The sequence below is a fragment of the Drosophila kikkawai genome, chromosome 2R (assembly GCF_030179895.1).
Source record: "Drosophila kikkawai strain 14028-0561.14 chromosome 2R, DkikHiC1v2, whole genome shotgun sequence".
Taxonomy (NCBI): domain Eukaryota; kingdom Metazoa; phylum Arthropoda; class Insecta; order Diptera; family Drosophilidae; genus Drosophila; species Drosophila kikkawai.
Genome location: NC_091729.1, coordinates 8,649,563 through 8,676,369, shown reverse-complemented (window position 1 = coordinate 8,676,369; position 26,807 = coordinate 8,649,563). Strand labels below are relative to the sequence as shown.

At 41.8% G+C, this 26,807-nt stretch overlaps 7 protein-coding genes and 1 long non-coding RNA gene across 8 annotated transcripts in view; 3 read left to right on the top strand and 5 right to left on the bottom strand.

The window, feature by feature from the left end:
* CenG1A (Centaurin gamma 1A) overlaps positions 1-26,807 on the bottom strand; it is a 58,087-nt gene that overhangs the window by 27,245 nt on the left and 4,035 nt on the right. The window lies entirely within an intron of this gene.
* On the bottom strand, positions 182-25,849 carry LOC138928156 (uncharacterized). Its single transcript, XR_011444640.1, has 3 exons — positions 25,686-25,849; positions 14,500-14,532; positions 182-536 (listed from the first exon to the last, which is right to left on the bottom strand). It is a non-coding gene; the product is annotated as an uncharacterized lncRNA (long non-coding RNA).
* Positions 15,090-16,120, bottom strand: LOC108085281 (uncharacterized). Its single transcript, XM_017181833.2, has 2 exons — positions 15,888-16,120; positions 15,090-15,795 (listed from the first exon to the last, which is right to left on the bottom strand). Exons 1-2 carry the CDS (start codon positions 16,085-16,087, stop codon positions 15,243-15,245), a joined length of 753 nt encoding a protein of 250 aa, XP_017037322.1. The 5' UTR covers positions 16,088-16,120; the 3' UTR covers positions 15,090-15,242.
* Positions 16,427-17,628, bottom strand: LOC108085279 (uncharacterized). Its single transcript, XM_017181831.3, has 2 exons — positions 17,438-17,628; positions 16,427-17,218 (listed from the first exon to the last, which is right to left on the bottom strand). Exons 1-2 carry the CDS (start codon positions 17,583-17,585, stop codon positions 16,470-16,472), a joined length of 897 nt encoding a protein of 298 aa, XP_017037320.1. The 5' UTR covers positions 17,586-17,628; the 3' UTR covers positions 16,427-16,469.
* Positions 17,744-18,795, bottom strand: LOC108085280 (uncharacterized). The gene is made up of 3 exons (XM_017181832.3): positions 18,675-18,795; positions 18,448-18,613; positions 17,744-18,387 (listed from the first exon to the last, which is right to left on the bottom strand). Exons 1-3 carry the CDS (start codon positions 18,778-18,780, stop codon positions 17,796-17,798), a joined length of 864 nt encoding a protein of 287 aa, XP_017037321.1. The 5' UTR covers positions 18,781-18,795; the 3' UTR covers positions 17,744-17,795.
* LOC108085261 (uncharacterized) lies at positions 20,193-21,152 on the top strand. The gene is made up of 2 exons (XM_041776815.2): positions 20,193-20,334; positions 20,402-21,152. The coding sequence occupies exons 1-2, from the start codon at positions 20,265-20,267 to the stop codon at positions 21,109-21,111; spliced, it is 780 nt and encodes a 259-aa protein (XP_041632749.2). The 5' UTR covers positions 20,193-20,264; the 3' UTR covers positions 21,112-21,152.
* On the top strand, positions 21,767-22,643 carry LOC138928035 (uncharacterized). Its single transcript, XM_070284098.1, has 2 exons — positions 21,767-21,888; positions 21,948-22,643. Exons 1-2 carry the CDS (start codon positions 21,810-21,812, stop codon positions 22,604-22,606), a joined length of 738 nt encoding a protein of 245 aa, XP_070140199.1. The 5' UTR covers positions 21,767-21,809; the 3' UTR covers positions 22,607-22,643.
* LOC108085282 (uncharacterized) lies at positions 24,423-25,232 on the top strand. Its single transcript, XM_017181834.3, has 3 exons — positions 24,423-24,561; positions 24,623-24,892; positions 24,959-25,232. The coding sequence occupies exons 1-3, from the start codon at positions 24,523-24,525 to the stop codon at positions 25,172-25,174; spliced, it is 525 nt and encodes a 174-aa protein (XP_017037323.1). The 5' UTR covers positions 24,423-24,522; the 3' UTR covers positions 25,175-25,232.

Sequence of the window (26,807 nt, the reverse complement as noted above, 5' to 3'; positions counted from 1 at the left end):
AATGGGAAGACGAACTAAGTAGGGGTAAGAATTTCGCAGAAAAAAAGATCAAATAAAAATGTTTCCAATATTTTCGAACATAAATCCAATTTTGTTCGTTTTTTTTTCAGGCCCAATAATTTCGAGGGGAGGTATTTGGGATTGCAGATCCTTAAAAGGAAGACCATCTTAGGGATGCAATTTTTAAATGGCGTGCAAAATTTAATACTGAAAAAATGATTTTGACATTTTGATGTGAATTCTCATTATTTCATATTTCTTATGTGGTGTTGTGAGATCAGAAGACGGTTTTACGATCGCATTACCAGAGTATAAAGTGTCCCAGATCGTTACTGATTCTCAAAGAATTAGTTTCGGCTGCCTAAGGAAGATAATTTAACCCAAGACTTCTCGAAAATAATAGCTGATCTCATTCAATAAATACAACCTTTGAGTCATATCAATCCAATGATATCATGAATACATATATTACTTGCAATATCCGAGTCATACGCTGACTAAAGCTGTTAATAAGTAGTTGATGTAACCGGGCTTACCTGCAAAGAGAAGAAGAGGAAAAGATTTTTAATTCATTTGAAGCTCATTTTGATACATTTTGGAAGAGATAATAAATTACCGCAAATTATTCAACTAAACGTAAATGAATGTCTGCCATTTAAAGAGAAATTCAATCGCAATTTTCCATTTTTCTCCTAGACAACCCCGCCGCAGTAACCTAAATCAACAACGAAAATTGCAAACAAATTGCACAGAAAAGAAATTTCAATTTCTGCCAAAAGAAAACCCATTTTTCATGCAAAAAGAAGGAATTTCTATGCCAAAAACGTTCGAAATTTGTTTGCCAAATCAATCAAAAGGGAGAGGGGAACAAAGCCAGAGATCGGGGATCATTTCGCTTGGCATTATTCAACGTCAAGATCGTGTGCGGGACATCTGAGGAACTCCCTGCAACCCATATACCAGGACATTTATCTTGCGGCTTCTTGGACATGCGATAAGGCTTTGCGATATAGAGATCCTAAACTAAAACCTAAAAAAATGAACATGCAATTGATACCCGAGCCGCCGTTAAAAAGGAGAAAAACTACCACAAAAAAGGTTTTCTCGCAGGACACATGACGCGTGTCCCTATTTCGGCCAGTCATCCTAATGCATAATTGTGGGTTCCACTGACAAATCGCTGGAAATTAGTTAATTATATCCACGAAACGATACGAAACGAAAGGAACAAATTCCCTCGCGGCATAATTAAAATAATTGAAATTGAAAGTGAAATGGCGAAGGGAGGATGGCCCACAAAAAAGGCAATTAAACAATAAAGTTTACACGGCATTAAGAATGCAGCAACGCCGGCAGCAAAAAACATCATTTAAAGCTGTCCGGTCGGGACAAAGGACAACAACTACTGCGACTGGATGAGCGGGTTGCGTTCTGGTTTGGGACTGGCATTCGGACTGGCAATGGTGAGCAACCCCCGCTCGGGCGTTTCGTGTGATTTAACTTGATGGACATGCGTCGCTTTTGTCGCCACAGGACAATGCAAGTCCTGCAAGCGGATGCCCGGATGACTCTCCCCGCCCTTCATTAGCGGACCGAACTGAGCAAACGCAAACAAAGCAGCCGTGACTCGCTCAAGTGTGCTCATTAGCGGAGGGAAAGGGTTGCACACATCCCGACAGCTTATCCTTATCAAATGCATTGCACGTTCTGCCTCGGAATTATTTATCCGTTCGGTTTTTTATGTGCGCTGCTTATCAAAGAGACACGTTCCATCGCCCGTCCCCCGGGGCGATCACAGATAATTCAAAGCTCATATCTTGATGTTATGAAACTTTATGTCCACCGCATCGTTATGGCAGGCTGCCCAGCATCCGCCGGATGGGTAGCCTGCCTCTCGTTTCATCTGTTTGCATAAACATCACCTACTTCAAAGTGTGTGCCTGGGTGGTTGGGCCGTAGTCCTTTCAGTCCTTTCTCTGTGGCAGCTGTTGGCCGGCAGGATTGAAAGCATCTCGCCCCGTCGGCAATGCCCTCATTCCCGGGGCCAGTGAAAGTGATGAGCAAAGCGTCTATGGCACATAGATGGGTCCACGGATAGGCCATTTCGGGTTTGTTATGATTATTACAGCTGCCTCTGGACTCTGGACGCCCTATTGTCCCACTCAATTGGAAAGTAAAACACGCGTTATGCAAACTAATTGTTTACGAGCTCAGAAGTGTGCCAGGCCAAAATGATCCCTAACCAGGGAGAGAGATGTGTGCAGCACGTTTAGTGGGATAGGATAATGGTTGGTTTATGACTTCTAGCAAAAATATTTTTAACTCTTAATTAATTTTAGCCACAACGATGTGTTCTTTACGAAAGTAAAAACTTATTTATAATGAACTGGGGATATTTTATCAACGAAATGAAAATAGCATTTTTCCTTGCTTTCTTCGTGTTGCAAGACTTTAGGAATCATCATAAGCCAGAGCCCTGGAACACCCATTCCGACATCTAAATTGCTTCAATTAACTTTTGTCCTTTGCAACACATATCCGTGACATTCTTCGGCCATATTCACAAAATGGAAAAATTCCTTTCAAGACTATAATTTTTGATTTGAAGCAATTTCCGCTTATAGTCTGTATAATTGGCGCATGCCAAGGCGATTTGCTGCAGTTGTCCCAGTTGCCGGACAATGACCAAGGATAGCTCCGGCTGGCCATACTAATGTGCAGACCATTGACCAGGTCCTCGTGCTCAGTGCTGCGGCTACTGTTGCTACTTGCGTGACGAATGGCGTTGCAACCGACAGGATCGGCTGCCCGCGGTGCAATTGTCCTGTGCACGAGACACGCGTCATATTTTAATTATGACAGCCGGCCGGCCGTCCAGCCCAGCAAGAGTCCGTCCTCCTGTCGGTCAGAAAGTCAGTCGCTTGGTCCGGAATATGGACACGCAACAGCCACGTAGAAAGGGGTTGCTCTGCTGCTGCTAGCCTCCGTGCGGAAACAGGAAATGGCTCGGTCTCGGCCTCGGCCTTTGTTGACAGATTAGTAGCGATCGCCGCGTGGTTGGTCCATAAACTTGACATTTTTATTTGACACCTTGATTGTCTAAGCTTGTCATGTGGGTTTATTATATTTCGGTATTTGGGAGAGATTCGGTTTGCATTGTAGGCAAATGCAAAGCCCACATATTCATAGTGCCGGCACGTTCCACAGACCACCTCAATGCCCTGAACTTGTTTCATTTATTATTTTTTGCATACATACCGGACGCATTGTCCTGGCTAAACAAACTAGAACTAATGAGTGCACTTTCGGCACGCTGAGTGGAAACATTTTTAGCGAAAAAGTTCCAATTATGCGGGCCGTGCAGAGTCAAGGTGCAAAAATAGCGCGGCACTTGACAGTGGCCAGTGGAGGGATGATGACTGCCACCGCGACTGCCGATCGCGACGGCGAGCGATGCACATGCCCGAGCAGCGGGCAGTCTCTCCCCTATCCCTGCCCTATATACACAAAAAACCCTGCGGAAGGTAACCCCCGCAAACTCTCTCCCTACTTGGGCATTGCGTGCTCGCATTAATTTCATTACGATGCATTTTCCTCATTACAACGCTTGCATTTATTTTAATGAACTGCCCAAGCCGCGGCTCGCGAGTCCTGCGCCGCTCACTCCGTGCTCCGTCCAGGATTTTGAGCGAAGCGCAGGCGCAGACAGTTTAAGTGCAACACGCTTTCTGGGATGTACAACGGTCGCTGAGTCAGGGAGTTAGAGTCGGAGAAGCCAGTTGACCAACGGCTAAGCTCCGAGGGGTTGACGCCGAAGTCGCAAGGGGTCGCAGGGTTTGATTGATTACTCAACTGACCGTTGAGAGGACTTAATGGTTATCAAAGCCTAATGCCATTTGTCAATTGTACGAGTAAGTAGTTTGAACTCATTTGCATGCATTTCGGATTAGTGGGACAGGAAGGGATCGCGAAACGAATTGGATCACTTAGCATGTCGAAAGAATTCGTATGTCCAAGCATCATTATAGATTTATGTTCGTGGTACAGTTAAACACATGTCCTGGTTACATTATTACGTACATATACCCTTTCCAGGAGATATTTTAATTTACGAAAGGAGCTTGCAGTGCAGTAGGGAAATTCCTGGCTTTATGAGGTATCCGTCTTACTGAATAGAATTAACAGCCAAGCAAATCCAGTCTTATTAAGCTATTCTAATATATCAAGTTAAGTTTGATTATAAGAACAACTTTTTTAATGTCAAAAGTGGCTATATAAGTCCCACTATCGGTGTGGTAACAGAGGCTGGCAATAGAAATTACCTGACTAACAAGCTAAGACTGTGCACTATCTGGACGTAACTTTTAATACAGTTTTCATTATACTGAAAGTTTGGACATAAGGATAATTTGTATTTTAAAATCCTTAAAAATCCCGTTTTCTGTGATAACATTTTGCACTGTTTCACAGCGACTTGTGCCTGTTCATCGTTTGTACAGAATATATTCCCTACTAACCGCTCTATAAAACGCAATCGCTTCATAGTTTTCGGGTTTACCTGTTTTGTTTTCACAATGGGGCGTGCTCTGTTTTGGCCTCCGGGTGCAGACCAAAAGATTTTTCCGCATTGACGTTGACAGAATGTCAGGCTGGGATTTACGAGTATGTCCTGGCAGATAGGCCGGGTTACAAAAGGTAAATAAAAAAGGAGATCAACATGCGGCGACTGTCATTCATGGACTTGTCCAAATGCGGGAAATTCCGTTGCTTTTGCAAATGCTGGCCATTTTGGGAATTTGATCCTGTTGATGCCGAAATCCCTTTAGCCCCGCTCCGGCAAGTAATTAGTCGCCTGTCAGCGTTTGGTTTGGTTTGTGCTACGGCTTAGGATCCAGCCAGGATTTGCCACCTGCGCACACAGTGAGACTCTCCTTGAATGTCCTGTGGCAGGCGTAATCTATCAGCGGCTAGAGGCAACGGCAACGGCAACTGCAACAATGTGCGACAGATTCCTCTTCCAGGGAGTGTCCTACATTTGATGAAATGCCTTTGCAAAATGAGAAATTGCCATGTGCTGCAGCCCCTCCATTATGTGCAGACGGGACAGAAGTAGGCTCTGCTCCCGTTTAGTGCTGCATAAAAGGGATAACACAGTAAACATCAACGGCAGCAGCCACTAAATGAGTTTTGCTCTACATTGAGGGCAATGCAGTCCACGTTGCTCCGCTCCAGGAGGAGGCTGCTCCTCTTTATTCTGCCCGGCATTGTACGAAAAAGTGAGCCGCCGGTTTGTTGTCACAAAAACTGTCGCTTATTTAAAGCGAAACTGACAATGCCCTGACATATATGCTGTCCGATCCAAATAAAGGATGATACACTCCATCTCCACAGTCCTGAATCCACACACGTCGCAGGCGACGTCACAAGAAATTAGCTTAAATGCGAACGGGCTTTGTGCCTTATCTCACACCTTCCCCTCTGATTTACGAGGCAGTCACAATCGCTCCCAGACTCACTCAGCTGCCTGTGTAATTGGCTTAGATCGATTTGATGATCTGTGACGATCGATTTGATATAATTGACCGTGGAGTGGCTCTGAACACTTTTGAAGAATGAATGCTAGGGATCGGGGGAGATCGTAAAGTATCATAAAATCTTAGTTTTGAACCTTGAAATGGGATATTTCAGCTCTATGCTGAAAAAGAATTAAAAAGAGACAGAAGACAATGAGATACCCGGCAGCAAAAGCTTTGTGTATGAAATTAAAGAAAAATCATATTTGCAAGCTTCTTCGAATCAACTTTTTTATGGGAATTACAAATAAAAGGGTTACAGAAAATATATTAAAATATTTTGTACAAATTATATAATATATAGTTCAAAATACAATCAATTATGAGTTAGGGTAAGGTGGGGTAAAGCCGACCTAGTAAATGGTTTTGGCTATAAAATGTTTATTTTACATCGGATAAAGTCGTTATATATACCAAATTAAAGGTTAGACTTTTGCGCAACGTTCTATGCATGGCATTTTATTCATACCTTTGAAAAGTTTTGAGATACAAGCGTTTTACGAAAAAGTTCATTTTTGCTATGTTCAAAAATGATGGGGTAAACCCGACCGCCTATGTTTTTGGTTGATTTAGTACAGATATAACCTAAATATAGGTTTTGCAATGATAAATCAATCAATGTTATGTTATATAATGGTAATAAAAGATAAAAGAATTAAAAAAATTAAAATAGCAAAATAATTAATCAGTATCATCTGATTCGCTGCTCAAATAGCTTGCTGGCGTTTTTTGGTTCGAGTTGAACGTCTGGTTGGCTGCGATGTTGATGGTTTTGGTGTGATTGTTGTTTTTTTTGGATTTTTTGCGGCAGGATTTACCCCGCTATTTAAAGGTCGGATTTGCCCCACCACGTAATTTTTCATAAAAACGCAATTAAAAAAGAAATTATGAAAAAAAATGAACCAAACTTATATGCACTTTGTAGGACTTTATTCAAAGAATCTAAATCCACTTACCTTTTCATGCGATAACTTTGACAAAAAGAAATATCCTGCAGTTAATTATGCACAAAAATTAAAGTCAAAATTGTGAAAACAAACTTGTTGTCGTTTGACCATCTCAATGTTGACTAATAAAATGCTGTCATACCACCATTTACATTGTTTTCGATGCTCTACACGACAACACTAATATTAGTTTGCGTAGTGCTTCCGTTTTTCGAAAACAGAGGGAGGTCGGGTTTACCCACACTGTCGGCTTTACCCCACCTTACCCTATGTAAAATTCACCCTGAATATTTTGTTACATAATATTTCAGTGCATCTCAACAAAAAAAGTAATATTCATTTCAAAAGAGTGTTTAAAATCTTTTGCGACCAGAAGAAACCCACAGAATCCAACTTAAATTCCTTGTGACAAACAGACTACTAACTGTAAGATCCCATGGTAACCATTGTGAGCTGCCGTTTTCAAGCCTCAAAAAACAAACCTTACAGAATTTGAAATGAAATGAGTTCGTTGCCAAACTGCAAAACGTAGCCAGCCTCAATTGCAGTCGTTGTCAGGACAACAGAAGTACAACAGCGGGAACAGGAACTGCCGGGAGGGAAGCCAACGGCAGGCTACTTCCTTGACACGGACATAAAAACCTAAATAGTTAATCCTTTTCCTTCCTTGAGCCGCCAGAAAATTGCGAAAACCGCCCGGAGGTGCAGGCCAAGGATGCTGAGACGGGCGGGGATCCCGATTCACTGGCAGGCCTGTGAATATGTCAAAGAGTTGGGCACATTTTCGGGGCAAAGGGTTGCGGGGAAACAAGAGCAGAAACAAATCGAATGCAATCAAAATTAAAGCGCTTAGAGCTGTGACAACAGCGGGACAAACAATTGCCGAGCAGAAGGAGGGCAATCCTTTCGGGATTTCGCACAAAGAATCCACCGGGATGTCCTGCCGGCAATTTAAGCGAATTAAAACGGAGTTCATATTGATTTAGGTCTCGGCTCAGCCCCGAATAAAAGCGGAGAAGCGAACGAACGAAGGACGAAGACGTCTCCTGCTGTGGCTTAAGGAAAAAAATAAAACCTAAGTATATATTGAAGAAAACAGAGCAAGCTGGGGGGAAAACACAAACAAAAACAAAAATACAGCACTCGAAGCGTTTAACTTTGGCTTAAGTGTTTGCCAGGACGTGCAAGGACCTCACCCCTTTTACCTGACAACAACTTCAACGTGCAACGCTGCATATCCTTCCGCCGGCAATAGCTGCGGTGAGCAGCAACCGAAAAATTCCCTCCAAGTGTCATCGACACTTGTGCGGCTGCCTTAAGGGTTGTCCCCCCTCGCGGGAGGCGGAACTCGATCTGGAACAGGAACAGGAACGGTGAAGGAGCACAGGCAGAACGGCAACAGGACTGAGTAGGCCTCACAGTGTCGCCCAAGTGCTAATAAATGTGCCCTCGCACAGTTGGCGGTCGTTTCGGGTTGAGAAAAGGTTGAACAAAAACTTGAACCCAACCATTTCCAAATTCAAGGATCTGCATATTTCCGAAGAAGAACCGAAAACCCCATCCAATCACTGCGAACAAAGTAGTTTAATCTCAAATGGATAATAGCTGAGACCTGATCTAGAGGCGGAATATTTACTCTGGAACCCTGTGATATGTATATGTAACAATGTGTGGTAATGAATCAATTATGGTTCCATGTGTGTGCAATTACACCCGGTATTCATAAGTAGAGGGTTAATATAACATAAATATGCGCATCAGGAAGAAGAAACACCAACAATTAAAAACCCTATACAAACTTACAGTTACGAAATTAGCCTTGAAATTCCCAAGTCTTAATTATGGGACATGACAGTATAAAATCGCAAAAAAGTTAGTCAGATTGTTTACTGATAAGCTTCAGTGGATCGAAACAGATTACTTAGTGCTATTATCCTAGTGATAATCATAAGACAAAGACATATTCTCTGTTTCTTACACTTTCCATTAAGTAAGAAATATATTTTAGCTTAAATTACCATCTTTCATTCAACGTTTTTCAACAATGAAACAAATCTACGCAAATGAATATTACCAGAACTCCATGATTAATGATGCTGCGAAATGCGCTGGGTCATTGCTATATCTCGATCCATGTTTAACATCAAAGAAGTCGAGGACAGTACTACATTTTTGCCTTCCTGTCCACTCCATTAGTGGCGAAAAAAGATCCCCATCATTAGCCAAAAACGGTACACATGAAGGATGATTAATGATCGTTGGTCCTGGGCAAGGACATGCGCCGCATTGCCGGGCTCAAGTGCAAACCACTGAACCGTTACGGATAAATCATAGCGGGCTTCCGAAACCGCAAATTGATCGAATTTTGATGACATTCGAGAAATATTTCTGATTTTTTCTACAGTCTCATTTTTTTCGGATTCTGTTTGTTCCTTACTTTGATTCTTTGGTGTCTTTTATCAATGTGCTCCCATCTAAGAAATTACTTTCACATAATTTCTGTTGTCCTTTCGCCTATCTGTTTTCTTCAGCTTGTATGATTTATTCGCATTCTTAGGATTGCCCTCATACCCCTGCATTTATCTATCCAGGATCGATTACCATTGTCTTGAGTGAAGCGTACGCACATCAGATATGACCGCAGAAGACGTGAATACAAAACCCCAGAGGGACCATTCGATCGGTATAGAAACTTAAATGACGCAATTAAAAGTTAAACTCCTTATATCTGAGATGATGGAAAGAGTAACCACCACAGGCGCAGAAAACTTGATCCCTTTTTGTTTTCTGCGCCTGTGGTGGTTACTCTTTCCATCATCTCAGATATAAGGAGTTTAACTTTTAATTAGGGATAATTAATAAAAATAGTTTACACAATGTAAGTTTCCTAGAATCCATAACCGCATCCTTCTAAAGATAAAAGAAGCTCCATAACAGAACTCGCAGTGTCGGTTAATCACAAAAAATAATTAACTTAAATAACATTTTTCCTTGGGGGGAACCCAAATCGAACTCCTTCCGCTTTCTAGTTCCTTTCACACCTCGCAGATGGGAATCCTCCGCTATGCACTTACTCTTCTTCCGCAGGATCTGTCAGCAAACATTAGATGCGAGCAAGGAATCCGATTGACTCCTAATCCTGACAATACGAAAGCTAAGCTGAGATACATGGAGTAAAAGGAACTTTAATTACGTGTAATTATTCAAGCGTAACGTGACGGGATGAGACGTCCCAAGACAGCCAGGATTACGTACACTCTCACACAAAGTTGGGCAGACGGACAGCTATCCTTCTCCCAGTGCCTGACGTGTCAGAAATCCGGGATTAAACATATGTAGATCAGGAAGAGAGTCCTGTCAGGGGGCATCTTTTTTTTGTGTGTTTGCTGACTGAGATTTTTTTTCATCTTGGCTTGCAGCTTGAGTAACCGCACGGGATCAGCAGCAGGAAAAAATGCATCAGCATTTGAGGGACAATGCCTGGCAGCACATCCTTATGAGATTAAAAATGCAAATCAGGCGAAGGCAGCCGCAAGAAAATATGATGAGTCCAGGAACAAGGAATGACGATGCAGTTGGGCGGAGGGAAACAGTAATTGTTGTCTGTCAGGAAAGGACGACTGCGGTGTGGCCTGCCCAAGAACATGACAGCTTCATGTGAGGGCCTGTGCCCGCGCCCGAATCCCATCGCTCTCCGCTCCTCACGAGGCAGCTGCGCATGCGCCATGGCCCGATGTCTTGGCGGTGGCACGGAAATTTGTGCAGTTTTGCGTTGATTTTCATTAGCATTTACCGTTTTTCCTTTTTCCCATTTTTTGTTTATCCTTGTGCGGGATTTTCGAAGATTTTTTACAGCCGCCTGCATGATTTGACATAATTTTGATGAATGATTCGAGCTGGGCTCGAGACTGTTGCCATATCTGCTGACAAGCGCGGACAACTTTATTTCGTCATGGTTGCATGGTATTGCAAATGAGTTTGGACATTATGCAATCGGTGTATCATTGAAAATAGAGCCACACCGTAAGTGCACAGTATTTCGAAAGGAAAAGTTTCTAAGCGACAATCGCTCATAGCTTTCCATAAAGGTTTTTGAAATAAAGATAGAAGGAAGCGTCTTACACTTCAGTGTGAGTATATAAGAATCCAATACGTAAATAAAATTAATTATAATTATAAATATTAATCAAAATTGAGGGAATTATTTGTTACATTATAAGCTTATGTTTCCGCAAGGCTGATTCTTTTTAGTACAGTCCATATCCCATAGTATATGTATGTTTTAAAAGTCAAAACAGACAAAACAACATCACTACACTACATATGTGGTCTAATATAAACCATATTAGAACAAGACACTTGCCTATATTATGAATAGGAAAAAATCTTGTTGTGTATAAAAGTAAATCATGTATTTAAAATAATTTATTCTGTATCCCTTAAACAATTTTTAATAAAAATACAGTCTTGTTCGTACTTAAGCATCTTTGCTCAAGTTACTTTCCTAAGCCCATAAAATCCAAACAAATGGTTTTAATGAAACATAAAATTAACAAAGCATTGTAAACAATTCGACCAAGAATTGTATTCTGTAGGATTTTCGAAAGCGGCGATCCTCACCCCAGAGCCCGCCAGACAATGGCGCCAAAGGGTTAAAGGTGTAAACATTTGACAAAAGTGTCACAGCAAAGATACGAGGAGGTTGCCCTGATACAGCTGCTGGGCATTGCTACAGCTTGAATTTATCAAGGACTCTCAAGGAGGGCGGCAGGACACCAACTCGTTGTGATGTTAATAGAGCAGCTTGCTGTGGATATGGAAATGGAAAATCTGCAAGTGTGTGCATTTCTTGGTTTGACAGCTGTCAAAGGGCTAATAAGTCATATTCATATTCCTCGGCGAGTGTCTCCGTGTGCATGCCAGGCCTGGATTATTGAATGTAATTGAAATCAATGATTGATTGATTGATGTATGGTTGGCCGGAGTGGAAAAGAGTCAAGCAAACGCACATGTGGGCTGGATTCATTAGCGGCTCAAGTACCAGCATATACGTATGTATTTACAGACGCGGTTACCTCCTTGAGCTGATAAAAATGCCAACATGGAAAAAGTCATTTATTAAACTTAACGTGAAACAAGGACGGAAGCTAACTTTTGGCAACTGTTATTAAGGTTAAAACAAGCAAACATTGATAGTATGAATGAACTTTTTACAGTATACTTTTTTCTCTGATACTTTTTAAGGAGCTTGTGGGAAAATTCCATAATTCAGAAATTATACAAAAAATTTAAAGTTTAAAATTACAGGGAATAGTGTTAAGAAATAACATAAATTAATACCTTTAAAAATATATAACATTAGACTCATTTTCACAACTGCTTAAAATATAAGTCTTAAATCAAAGAACACCTTTGCAGGATTGAAGCTACTATTTAAAGCCAGTAAGTATTTGTCTCTTGTAATCAATCCCTTAGAATACTTGCTAGGAATTTCTCAATTAGAGCAGCCAGCAGAGCAACAAATTGATTGATTCCCATCAGTCTTGCCTCGGGAGAGGTGGGACTTAGACGAGGAGATAAGACAACTTGCAGACGAACTAGGCAAGTTACACCGAGCAGAGCAGACGGCAAGTAGAGGATGTAATCCTGTTAGGCAAAACTTTGGACAGCCCTGGAGGATGAACTTCCGTGGCAACCCATCTGCAGCTCGCAGCAAATGCGCAATTTTCAGCTTGACTTGGCGCATGAAACAAATTCGAGCTGAGAACACTGGGAGAGGGGCATGTCAACCTTAATTGAAAAAGTAAAAGCAAGGCGAACGGGAGAACGGAGCCGCATCCTTGCAGCCTCCTGTCGCATCCTTTTCACTCCTATACTTTTTTTTCGGTGGCGGCTGTTCATTTACAGGACAGCGCACCTTTTCTTCGCGTGCGATTTTCAGGAAATTGCGCTGCTCAATTACAGCGAATCCTTGCGCTCGGTATTCTGAATTTTCTCATCTCGTTTTCACCGTTGACTTGGCCAGGACAATTGCCACGAAAGGGGCACGGAATAGGGAAGCACAGCACAGGTCGCGATCTTACTACGTTTCAAATTAAAGCCCATTTAATGCGCAACAATAAGGAAAACAACGGCGGCAGCTCCTTTAAATAAACAATGGGCCTCTACGTATGGAGGTCCTGCCACTGCTGTAACCCATTTTGTATCTTATCGCGACCTTTGGTTTGTCACTCTCTGATTTATTTCCCCCTTCAGAGCCGCTCTCTAATGAATCCTAATTCGAGTGCTCAACAATTCAGTGCATCATAAATTTTAAATTAACCCCAATTTCGGGCACCACCCGATCCATCCTCGACGAAAGGGGGTTGCCGTGATGCAAATATTTACGTCTTTCGCCAGTGCGGAAAATGAAAAGCAAAGCTTTGCACTCGTTCTTTCAATTAGCCTTCAGGCAGCATGACTGGTGAAAGCAGTTGAGGCCTGAAAGCACTGAGAAGACCCAAAAGCCCGACCCAGGCAATTGAAGATAAAGTCTTAGGAGGGCAATTCAAAGGAGGACTGGCTTAAGTGGTTGAAAATGTCTAAAAGCCAAGAGTAAACTATGAAAGGATTCAAACTAAATTATATCTTACACATCTTAGGAATGACGAAAACGAATTAAAAGGAGTTGAATGTGAAGAACTCAAAAGCGACACAGAAACGATTTGAAATTAAGCTTTAAAATATATTCTTTTTATATTTTGACATAGTAATCCCTCTCTTGTCCTTGAAGAATAAGTTTTTAAATAAAATATGTCTTTCTATAGTTTTCTGCATTAATAATAAATAAAAAAAAAAACACTTAAAAGTATCCCTCTGTGGGAAACTAACAATAAATTCCCAGCTGAGATCCTCAAGTAGCCACCCGGGGAGCACAGGGCATATGCAAAAACCACGTCGCACACTAAATGCTACCATTAAAAAGGAGATGCAGACTTGCTGTGGCCACAGATCGGGGCTAATCAAACTGGGTCACACCAGAGCCCAGGGAGGTGGGGCTGTAAAGGATATTCATCTAAGGATATTTAATGGTTTTTCGAAAAGTGCCTCATAAATGTCAACAAATGGATGCAAATCTAGTTGACTTGGGTTGGGTTAGTACTTTCCAGCTTTGAATGGACTCGGGCGTAGTGGCCAAGGAGTCTACCAAGTAGTCTAAAGTCTACTAGCTCGCACAATGCAACAGACTGTCTGGTAGGTCGTAAAACTTCCTCAGGAACAATACACTCAGCCAGCAGGACGTCTGTCTCGCAGGGACGGGCACTGAGCACGTACTCAGTACTTGGGACAAAACACAACTGCTTTTTGTTTTATTTTTGCATTATGACAATCTCTTGAGGGGACCCTGGGCAACGCAAGGTGTGTTCCGAAATAAGTGGGAAAGGGAAAAGGTGGCTCGTAAATTGCAAATGAAATGAGCCAAAACGAATTCCAATGCAGTGAAAGAAGAAAGAGTGCTAGAGAGCTGAAGAGGCTCGCTATCATGTACGGATGCCCTACGGTATTCTGCACTAATTAACAACAAATAATGACATTAGAACAAAATCAGAGAAAAACGAATAATCGAAATCCGAAAAAACGTATAATAAAAAGAGAGAAAAGAGACTGCGTAGAAAAAACATCTGCTAGGCGAACACAAAAACGCAAAGCCACTCGGAAATCTGAGGCTAGAAAGTGTTGGACCGCCCGTCGATGTCCTGCTGTGCTAGGACTCGTGCTTCGGTTTGAACCCGGCGATTGAGATGTCCTGCTGGCGCTGCTTGGCAGAGTCTTCCGCATTTGTGTTTCCCAATCCGATTATAGACTTTGCCCCGCGTCCCCTGGACCCACAAAGTATCAACATTAATTTATGGTTGAAACGATTAGAGCGCTAAATAGAAATCCCCCAAAATAGGAATTATTATTGATGAAGGCCGAGAATGCTGCATGTGTATACTCACTGCCAATAAACCAGGGAATCTTATCGGGCTTACCTGTAAGGACAGGGGGAAAGAATTTCATTAGTTGCTATAAATATAATTTTAAAAGCTTAACTTTAAAATATTAATATAAAATATTAAATCGTTTTATCAATAAATCCGAATATAAAATGTTACGAGTCTCCCTAACTCTCCATCGGGAATAGGGATGTAAATCGAGAGAAAATGACTGGTTCATCATATTGAAATATATATAAATGTTATATATATAAAATATCGCATTTAAGGTTAAAATATTGATATTATCGAATTTATCAAACCAATTTAATTCATTTATTAAAATATCGATCTCACAGATGTAGAGTTCTTTCTTCGCCCGTTTCCTTCGATTGAGTTGGATTAAGAAAACTTGGAAAAATAGGAAAATTATATTTTTCTAGTCTTCAAGTGAAACAATAACAAAACAAAAAGAAACATCAAAAAATCATAGAACAAAATCATAAAAATAACCCTTTGCTACGGTAAAAACGGGAAGATCTATTTCTCAAACAAAAAACTCTTGCACATTTATGTTGTATTATATTACAGACAGTAAAGTTTATACTCCAATATCCGTTAAATACTTCATTATATTTCCAAAAACTAAGGGTAATACATAGAAATGACACCATATAAATTCAACTAATTGTTATCAAGTTTATATTGTTTAAGCCATTTATTCACACTTGACCACTTGAAACACCTGCCAACCGACTTCCCACACTTCAGCAAATTGGCTCCACCGGCAGAATGCCCTCGACCAGGCCCAGAATGATAGCCGTAATCTCGTACCAGGCCACATTCTCCAGCACCATATTCATTGGTGGCACAATAAGATCCTCCATAAACTGAGAGACTTCGGTGGGGTTGTCGTTGATCATGACCTCCAGATACTCCTTGATGAGGTCGTTAATGAACTTCGTGTAGAGGCGGCTGTTCATAATGCCCGTGGTCTGGGACCTGGCCTCTCCCAACTCCCATTTGACCTTCCAGCTCTTCACATACACGCCACTGGTCGCCGATTTTGGACGGATAATGAAGCTACCGTAGGCTCGGAAGTTGATCAATTCGAGAGCGAGCGCTCCATCACCCCACAGGGAGAAGTCGGATCCGAAGAGACTAGCCAAGATGTCCAGTTTGTAGTTGGAGCTCTTCACGGATATCTTGGGAAAGTTCATGTCGAACTTGATGGTGTGCAGAACGTTGTTCCATTCCAGCTTGGAGAACTCGTAGCCATCTAGACCCTCGAGAATGAGTTCAGTGAAGTTTCCCTGGCAGCTGTGGATTGATACGCGTTTATATTCGATATTCATGCAGAGGGATTCTTGTAGATTCTTTAGCATTTTTTGTTCTCGCAACTGAGTATTCACCCGAAGTTTTCTGTTCTCGTAGCGATTTCCTTGTAGGCAATCTGAGCTGGTGCCAAAATAGGAACTCCCCTTGCTGGATAACCACACCGCATCTGCAGACGAAGGAACTCCGTCAGTTCTCGCAGCTCATCGTCGAACAGCTTGGCGGAGCCCAAGGAGCTGCAGCAGAGAAGGGTCACCAAAATCACACAAGTTCTCATTGCGAATGTCAAACGGTAACTGTAACTGATTCAAGCAACTACTTGGGTGCGATTAGCCACTTAAGTAGCCAAAATCGATAAGATTGGATTAGGCCAGGTGGCAGGGAAGGAGATAAGAGTCCAAGTTCTCAATTTCATTTCCAAAGTATTAAAGAGAATATGAGTATTAGAAATCGTAATTTATAAACAAACACAATTAAATGATCAAAATCAGTGAATAAAGTTTATTCACTGACCGATTTACATAGTATCGTAATGGTTCAAAAACATTTTTGGAAATACACGGAAAATCGATTCGGGAACCGCGCAAAAATAAAACCCCCAAAAGTAGACCAGGGATTCAATGTATCGACAATGTTTATTATTAAGTCAGCTGCTGAAACTAAGCCCAGGGATCGGCAGCGGGATCGCAGTCGACGACAATCGGATCATCCTCGCTCTCGCCATCGCTGCTGGACAGGATCAGGTCCACGAGAGTCCAGAAGTCCTTGCCCTTCAGCATCTTGTTCACACGCGGAACAATGGTGTCCTCGATGGTGTCGGAAATGGCCTGCTGGTTGCCATTGATGGCCTTCACCACGATGTTCTCTACCTGGCGGTTAATGGCGCGGTTGATCTTGCCATTGCCCATGAATCCACTGATGTCCGACTCCACGGACTCCAGGGAGATGGTGGTCTTGAGCGAGGTGATCTTGGCGGAGCCCCACAGCATGGGCAGCTTGTATTTCAGGGTGCCGGCAATGCGCAGGTTGATCAGGTCGAAGAGCAGCTCGCCGGATCCCTCGTACTCCACGGACAGACCCAACTGGCGCAGGGCATCGATCAGGGTGTCAGTGCTGTACTTCTGGGCGGTGGTGTCGATGTTGCTGAAAATGAAGTCGAAGGTCACCTTGCTGGTGATCACGTTCAGCTTGAACTTCTTGATCTTGAAGTCGTTCAGGCCGGCGATCTTGAGGTGGAAAACGTTGTTCAGAGTCTCGAATATGCCCTTCTTGAAGTCCAGGTCGAATTCGTTGATGCGAAGAGGAGCCAGCACCGGAATACCGTACTGGGGCCATCCGCACTCCATCTGCTTCTGGGCCTTGCGGATGAAGCGACGTGCCTGCCAGGACAAAATGAACTGCGGCGCAACTGGAGATTTGACAACAATTTTGGTTAGGTTACCAATTTAATTTATACTTTGATGTTTCTAACGAAAAAACTAATCCGAATACGCTCTTTGAATTAATTATTGAGTGTAATTGATATCCTTGAAAAAAAATTTCACAACTCGAAACAAAATTACTTCGAATCTACATCTTTCCCTCGAATTATTTCGCAAAAACAGATTTCTTTCGATTCCTGTCTCACCTTCGACGGCTCCCTCCTCGGGCTCCACAAACAGATCGATGTCGCCATTCTGATCTGCCAGCTCCATCAGACGCTGCTCCACTCGGTTGGGCAGAGTGCCGGCGGCACAGGCGGCCACCAGGCAGGCCAAGACTAGCAGGAAACGCATTGTTGATTGTTGCTTTCAGTAACTCAACTTGCTACTGAATTGGCTAACCCCCGGGCAGAGACTTATATACCAAAATCAATCCCGGCCGATAACGCCAACGGAGATACTGTGCGGAGATAGCACGCGAAATGGGGGCTAATTAAAACGTAGATCGTGGGCTCGCTTGAATTGCTCATTTCTTTATTGGTGGTTGGATTGGTGCTGACTGCCTTAGTCTATCTTCCTGGACTCCACGGCCAGCCAGGGGGCGGGTGTGGGGTTGCAGGTGCCGGAGGTGGCACCCAGCAGGCTGAATAGGTACCAGATCTTGTGACCCGACAGGAACGAGTTAACAACCGGACCGAAGACCTCAGAAATCGTTGAGCTGATGGCCGCCTGGTTGCCATTGATGAAGGCCGGCACCTCCTTGTCGATAACGTCGTTGATAAACTCGTTGATCCTGCCGTTGCCCATGATTCCGCCAATGTTGGAGGACACGCCACCCAGGGTAATGGCGACCTGGAACTTGTAGATCTTGATGGAGCCGAAGATGAAGGGCATCTTGTACTTGAACTCGCCCTGAATGGACAGGTCCTCCAGGCTAAAGGACATGGGTCCAGAGCTCTCGTAGCGCACAGACAGACCCAACTTCCTCAGCAGATCGACAAAGGTGTTAGTGTCCAGGAAGTGGGCACTGGCCTTAATCTCCTTGAACTTGAAGTGGAACTTAACCTTCTTGCTAAAGGTGTAACTGACCTTCAGCTTCTTGATCTCGAGACCATCAAGGCCATCGAGACGGAAGCGCAGGAACTGCAACAGGGAACTGAGGACACGTGTTAGATTAAGATACTCCCACTCCCCCGGGATAGAGGAAGATACTCACTCGACAACCGACTCGACCAAGTGAATTCGCAGATCAGCATTGGTATAGGGGGCCACTGGCGGGATTCCGTACTCGGGCCAGCCGCAGGGCATTTGGTTAATCAGACCCTTAATGGCCTTCTTGGCCGATGAGTTCAAGATCAGTCCCTGAGTATCGGGCTTGACGGCTGTTCGGGAATAATAAAACAGCTGCTTTATGGGCCCTCAATTGACCGGGGATATACATACGATTGCGCTCGACCAGCTTGTCCCATTGCTCCTCGCTCAGAAGCTCCACCTCGTAGGCTGCTACGCAGGCCAAAAGGGCCACAAAAACACAGACGATAGCTTTCATTGTATAGCCACCTGGTTGTTGTGTCCCGCCGGCCGTCGCCTTTTATAGCAAAAAATGATCAGTAGCGGGGGCGGGGCCTGGGGCTCGGATCACTTAGCCAGGTTAGCATATACATGGTAATCACACCTACTGATTAGGACAGCTCAAATAGCACGATTTAGCGCTCCCGATTTAGCGCACAGGAATTCAATTGCTCGGAGTACGGTTTTTGTAAGACCACAAATCCAAAAAAAAGCCACTTTATCGCTTAAGTGGCTTGTTTTGACTTAATCTCGACGGCCAATTGGCCAATCGAATGTCAAATTCGTTTTGAGAACATTTATGGTCTATCATTGCGAAACACACACGACTGGGACATATAGGCAAATGGCCTGGCTACCGGGGGAAGAACTACGTCAATGTCAATGCAGGTGTCCACGGATTAATGGTATTATTGACTGATTCCTATCACTCGATTGGGGGTAGCTTTTGTTTTCTGTTTTTGTTTCTTGGCCAAACTGCATGGACTCATACTCTTCACATAACTTTAAAGGTTCTCAACAAGTGATTTATTACCTGTTTCGATTAAGATTTTAATCATTGGACCCGAGACATCCGGAAGAACTCCACACCTGGGAATGTAAGTCGTTGGCCTAAGACCGATGGAAACTTTTTGGTTCATAATTAATTTATAGGGTATCTGACTGGCCACCTGGCATTTACCATCTGGGTATTTATTTATAGATTAACCCGCAAAAGTCCTTTAAATAAGCTATTTCAAGCTATCGGTCATAAATCTTTCAACGGCACTCAGGAGTGGCTTGATTGTAAATCAAATAACAAACATTTTGCAGACTTTAGATCCAGAGAAGTGCATGGATTATATTATAATCCGAAACAAACGAGGCCTTTCTTCGTTTTATATTTCGTTTTCGTTTTTTAAGTACATGCATTGGATTTAAGTAGACGACATTTTTAAGGATACTACTTACAGCATGGCTGATCATCATTACAACTAATATTAGTTTTTGGGCAAAGTTATTCCTAGAGGTTTTGCCAAAAAGGTGTTATTATTCAAAGGAACCAGTATCGTCTGAGACACGCCCTAAACAGACTTTGCACACACTTTCCTCACCAAGAGGAGAGTGTTTTTCCTTAAGTTATAACTATATAAGTGATAAGTATCCGTATCAGAATAACAGATCTGATCATTTCCTCGGGATAAGTACTCTGATTTATATAACAAATTGAAATTAAAATTGGCCAAGCGGGAAACCGTGGCCAGATAAGACAGCAATAAAGCATCGATCCAGTGCCCACCCCGCCCCGGTGGCTAATCAATCGTTCTCGGACGGAGAACGAACAACGGAGCGGAGCCCCTTATCTCTTGCCCCACCTGGACGGCCGGTTCGTCTATAAAAAGCGGCTCGTCCGGCCGGAGGGTTGAGTAGTATAAATACCGTCTGTACTGCGATCAGTTGGTAGGACTCTCAGTCAAAACAAAAATGAAAATCTTTGTGGCTCTTTTGGCTTTTGTGGCCGTCGTCAGCGCGGCTTCGGTGGGCGAGCCTATTGGTGAGTATCGGAGATGACCGACCGTACTCCTGATTTGAGATCTAATACAGCGATATACACGCTTTAGGCACCCACTCGATCTCCAGCACGATTGTTGGTGTAATCGAGGGCGTGCAGGAGCAGATGCCTTGTGGCTTCGCCGGGCTGGGCATTCCGCCCTTGGCCCCCCTGAGGGTCGACCACCAGGAGGTCAACATCGACACCGACGCTTTGAAGGCACAGGGAACCATCGACCACTTCCGCCTGAATGGCCTCAACGACTTCGATATCGATGAGATGAAGGTCAACGCTATCACCAGCAAGGTCACCTTCAGGTTCAGCTTCCGCGACGTGAACGTGGACACCCAGTACGACCTGAAAGTCTTGCTCAAGAAGTTCGGCTTCACCATTAACCTTATCGGAGCTGGCCATGCCAAGTTCGCCATCAAGGATATGGTCATCTGGGGCACCCTTAAGTACTCTCTGGGCGTGATTAGCGGAAACTTGAAGCTCAAGACCCTGGAGGTGCGCACCCACCTGGGTGAGGTCGACTCCGAGATCGAGGGCATGCTCGGCGATGGCGTCATCAACGAGAAGATGAACGAGTATCTGGCCGAGGCCGTCGAGCTGGCCATTAACGAGAACGAGGATCTGATCGCCGACACCATTGAGAGCATCGCCCTGCCCGCAGTTAACAGCGTCCTTGATGACGTCAGCCTGGCCGAGATCGTCTCTGGAGCCGGTGGCGGCGAGGGTGGCGAGAAGGAGGTGTGCATTCCTCCCGAGTTCGAGTGGTAATTAAATAATCGCCGATTAAACACCAAACGTTTTTGAATTAACTCGCAGTGGATCTATCTTTTTGGGCTTGGGCTTTTCAGAGGTTATCTCTGGGACTTACTGATAATGTCTGGCCACCTACTTAAGGCTACTTGGGGTATTACAAGCTCTCATAGAATTTACAACTTACTTACCGATCCATTTTTTAGAGAGCTTATCTCAAGTATTGTCTTATCGCTCATAAAACATTTGCCAAATTATTGGCCGATTAAGAATACTAACAAACTTAAGTAACTACACCGGAAAAAAATGTATGCACGTATTATTTTTGCACTAACTCCAAATCAATAGGTACAAAATGATTTAATGAAATAATACAATATTTGAATATAATTGAAAATTATATTTTTAAATTTAATTGAACCCCAGTCTAAAATGAATCTAAAAAGCCTCATCTTATTAGAAATATATACAAAAATATAACCAATTTGTTGTCTTGGATTATAGTGCTTTTGAGTAAACGTACCTAGTCTTATTGTGATTATTATACGTCAGGTTTTTGCCCATTTCAGGTACGATACTTGAGGTACATTTTCATCGCGTACAGATAGTTTATCTCAACGGGCCGATGGCTATAAAAGAGCAGTGGCTCGGTCAAATTTTGACTAGTGGTTTTTGCTACCTCAAAGGTTTAACGTGTGCGTTGTGCCGGCATAGAAATGAAGTCCCTCCTCTTGATTGCACTTATCTTGGCCCTTGGCAGCTGTCACGGCGCCGAATTCGCTGAACCTATGTCCGGTAAGACAATTCGTTTTCTAATAAAAATCGACGACTTCATTAAGCCCTGTTGTTTTTAGCTCAGGACCGGTCCCTTTCCAGCGTGGCTGCTGACGGTCTGGAGTCCCTTAAGGTAGTTCTCCGCAACGGAGCTCCGAATCACGGAATTCCCGTATTGGCTCCTGCGAAGCTTGCTAAGAAATCCGTCAAGTTCAGCACAGGAGAGCTCAGTTTTGACGGTGAAGTCGAGGACCTTATACTGGAGGGTCTGGATGCGTACGAAGTGCTCATCATGAATGTGGACGTGTTCCGAAGCCGCGTTACGTCGACGCTAAAATGGAGTAGTCTTAATGTCACCACTCAGTACAAGGCGGATGTGGGCAGTGGCTATCGCGTGCAGCGCGAAGGTGGCGCCTTCTTTGCCCTTGAAGACTTGGTCATTGAGGCCAGAATCAACTACTCGCTGGGCGTGATATCCAAGAAACTGGGCGTGAAGGACGTCCTGGTCTACCCATCGGTGGGCAATGTGAACTCGCAAATCGAGAACCTCTCCAAGTACCGCATCCTGAACCGCAAGATGAACGAAGTCATCGAAGAGTTCGTCACCCTAACAATCAACGACAACACAGACTTCGTCGCGGATTGGGTCAACGAGTTTGCCACCCCCATTTGCAACGAGATGATCGGAGACCGCACTTTGAGCGACATCATCGGCATTATCACGGGAGGAGGAAACTAATTACCAAATATCCACAATAAAACCAAAAAATACCCGACCTGAGTATTGCATCCACATTTTGCGGTGGGGTAAACGTGTGAACCATAAACCCGTGCGATCTTTTTATTGGCCTGCTACCACCAGCAGCTGCCAAAAACACGCAAAAACACCCTAGCAATTTGGTTAATCTAATCGCTCAGATTAAGCTTATAATAGCATTTCCTTCGCCAAAATTGATTAGGCTAGCTGAGGTCTTGAGTGTTATAGCTATACAAATACTTAAAGTCTTGGCTACATATATTAGTTTTTGAAAAGTAAGGGTTCTTTGCCTCGAAAGAGCTCAATATTTTCCATGATTACAGAAGCAATGAAAAAAAGCAGAAATCACAACTAAGAGTTATGAGTAAAAAAAAGTTACTACCAAAAAATTGAGCTGGAAAGATGAAAAATTTGGTATAAGTATTTTGTATGCAAATGCGATAATCACAATATATATAATTATATACATATGTCAATCTCTAAGATATGCCGCTCCGTTGAAAAGTTATTACAATTCAAGTTTTATTTTCAATTGTTTAAATAAAATTTGACAAATAACTGTTATTTAAAATTTTTTTAAGTAAAAATTGAAGATTAATTTTTATTTTCAATTATTATTATAAACATTAAAAATAAAAGTTATTATTTAACTTTTATATAAAAATTAAAAAAATATAATTATTCTTCAGCTTTTTTATAAAAGTTTAATAAAAGAATTTAATTTAATTTTTTTTTTTTTTAAATAACTCTAATTTTTGAATTTTTATTGTAAAAACTATAACCATTGCGATCTCTAAATAAAAGTCAATTGATACTCAAAACCTTTATTATTCTGAAATTCCTTGGTATTTTTTCACTACATCCTTTTCATGTAGAAAACGGTGGAAACGTTTTTACATGTTACATACAGCTTTGAAAAAACGTTGCATACTTTTTGGATGATCAAAAGTTTCCCAATGTTTGTAGAAATTATTTTAGATTAAACGTAAAGAACGACAAAAATTATTTTTTATTTTAATTACTTTTTCTGGGTGAGGCTGATTTGGTGAGATAAAGGATGTTGATCAGTAGTATCATGCGGGTCTATTTGACTTGACTGTCAATTTTAAATCAATCTATATCTGCCCACAATTCCCATTTATAATTTAGTATTTTAAGAGATAAGGAAGCCGAAGTTTGAATACACTTTTTCTGGTATTGGATCATGTGAAATCAATGGTCAAATGAAAAAAAAGGTGAGGGATGTCCAAAAGCCAAAATTACTGATTGACCGATCCCTCAATGACTGCTACTTATGCCCATTATAATTAAATTAAATGGATAATTTTAATTAATAATTTTTTTTTCCTTATCTAAGGGTATATGCGCAAACATTGGAAAATATAAAGTAATGTTTATATATTTATATTGTTTATATATAAACCTCTGATATGTGTGCTTAAAATAGAGTAAAGAAACTAACAAGCTGTTGTTTTTTATTGTAACGGTTATTGAAATATTTTAAATCCTTAGCATGGCCAAGGTTGTTTTAATGTTTGTGAGACAATCGATAGTGGAATCGTGCCACGACTTAACATACCACCCAAGCAACTAGACAGACCTTGACATAGCATAGATCAATCGCCAATATGCTCGCTGATTCAGGGAACGTGCGATGAGATCTATACTTAAAACGCAATTCAAATGACCGGGAATTCTAAAAGCTTTGGAATTAGTAGTATTCACGAGATCTGAGAGCGTCAGAAAAATCCCTAGTCAGATTATCTGTTCCAGGCCCTCGGTAGCTTATCACCTCTCTTAGAGAATCAAATAGCACGACTATATGAATATATAATACGAAATCAGTCTAAATTTATTGTTCATTCACGACGGAGGTACGAATAAAATTTCCTGAAGAAATGCTGCTCAAATATTTTGCTTTGCCAATAATAACCCAGGTAAACGAAGACTATAAGTGTTTCAAGAATCATACGATTTAATTGAGTGTTAAATTTCAAGCTCTTGGTGGCGACCGCTAAGCCAATTAACCCAGGATTTGATGATCCACAACAGAAGGCGTTGGAAAAGGAGGCCAAGGAGGAGACAGTAAATCTTCTGAACTCCCTTTTTCGCTCTCAGATCGAATATTTCACGGAGGTGAATGCCAACCTGAATCCACAAACGAAGAGGGCCGCTGATATCCGTCTGTATATTACGCGATTGAACCAAGCCATTGCTGAGAGTGAGCTGGACGAAAAGGATAAAATGTGGCTGGACATTTTCGAAGAAGTAAGTTGGACCAAAAAGTCCAAGCAAAAGTCCAAGCAATAACTTCTTTATTATTTTGCAAATCAGTTCAAGGGCTCTCCTTTGCTATTAAACCGGGAGGAGGAGACAGGTCTCACCGATATGCAATACAAAATCGTGTTAACGGGCAAAAAATTGCAGGACATATCAACTGCATTCGTATCGGATGTTGCTGATTATTTCTGGAAAATGGCCAAGATCAGTGGAAAAGTGGTTGAGAACCACTTCGACGGTAAAAATCGCCTCCCAAGTCCTACATCCTAGAGCTCAGTCATATCCGTATAATCAGAAAATGTGAAAATAAAAACTTTTTTGCTAATAATTATCTCAAAAACTATTTTCAATGCACTTTAAAAGAATCATATCTGAATGGGAGTACTTGATATAAATAATTTAAGAACATAAGACTGCTCAGCATCGAAATATAAATATATAATTTATTTAATACTTTTACGAATAATAACAGGCAAATTTCTCTTAAATTATATTTTTGAAATGTTCAGGAATTTAGTGTTTAGCTTAATATCAACATATTGCAACTATATGTTATTAAAAAAAAATAAATCTCGAGCAACTAATTGTATTCTTTTATAAATAAACGGATACTCAACGGCAAATTACGATCCAATCAAAAGTTCGATTTTCCAAATTTCCTTGTTAACTTAAAGTACATATGTAAATAATTGGTAGAGCCTCTATTAGACACCGTAGTGCGATTTTTTTTATATTTTATATTTCATTTTTCACGATCAATCTTTCATAAATGATACTCAACTTGTTTCGATTCGATTTGCTTGATTATGTTAATTAGGAATACATATTCGTTAGAAGTTCTGACAAGCCATACTCACAAAAATAATGCATTTATTTAAATTTTGTAATGAATGAGCTTTTATTTTATAACATTGTTCAATATTCCGACTCACTTTTGTACCTGTACGTAGGTAGCCTGCTAATTAAATGACAAATTCTCTAAAGCCACCACGATTTCGTGATTCATTCCAAGCGACAACCAAATTTGGAAATATTATGACTTAATGGCCATTGCGCAGAAATTCATTTCCAAATTAGCTTTCTTTTGTTCAGCTTTTTTCGGTCGATCGAGAACGACAACCACACACTGTTGTGCAATGCCAATTGAAATAGCAAAGGCAAGCAAAGTGCAAGATATATTTAATGCAATTTACGTTAAAAATAAACGCTTAGTGCACGTGAAAGCCGACTAAAAGGGCTGTGTGTTGAAGGAATGTAACGATTAGGTGGAGGAACAGGGTGTGGAGCAGATGACGAACACGCATGCCATCAACTCCCCGGTCGCACATGTGCCGCTGTCGTGCCACTGAAATTTGGTAATCCACGCACACAAAGAAATATTATGTTTATTAAAAGTGCAATAAGAAAACCTAGAAATATACAGCGATACAATCTTAAGCCAGCGGCGTGCACAAATATAACCGAAGAAGCCACTGGCAAAATTAGCAAATCATTTACTTAGTGTAGAAATCGTAGTGAACCCCACTATTCGTTTTTGCATTCTCAAATGAGCAGCATCAAACCATTTTACCTAACCTCTGAAGCTAAATTCAGGAGCATTGTTTTTGTAGAGCTAGTCGGATTGTTAGAAACGAAGTTATGGAAGAATTGATAGCACTTTCCAAATAGAGTTTATTTAACAAAAATAAAGAGTAATTTCCGCAAGCTCCCATCGATTTAATAACATAAACGAACCTTGGACATACAATACTACATAAGAAAAGACCGGAAAGACGTATTTTAAAGTGGTATGACATCGGAACTGTATACCTTACCACGCGGCAAAAAGAGTATAGACTTTTTATAAAAACTGAAAAATAAGCTTAGCATAATCAAAGAAAATTCATAAAAAATAAGTCGCAGC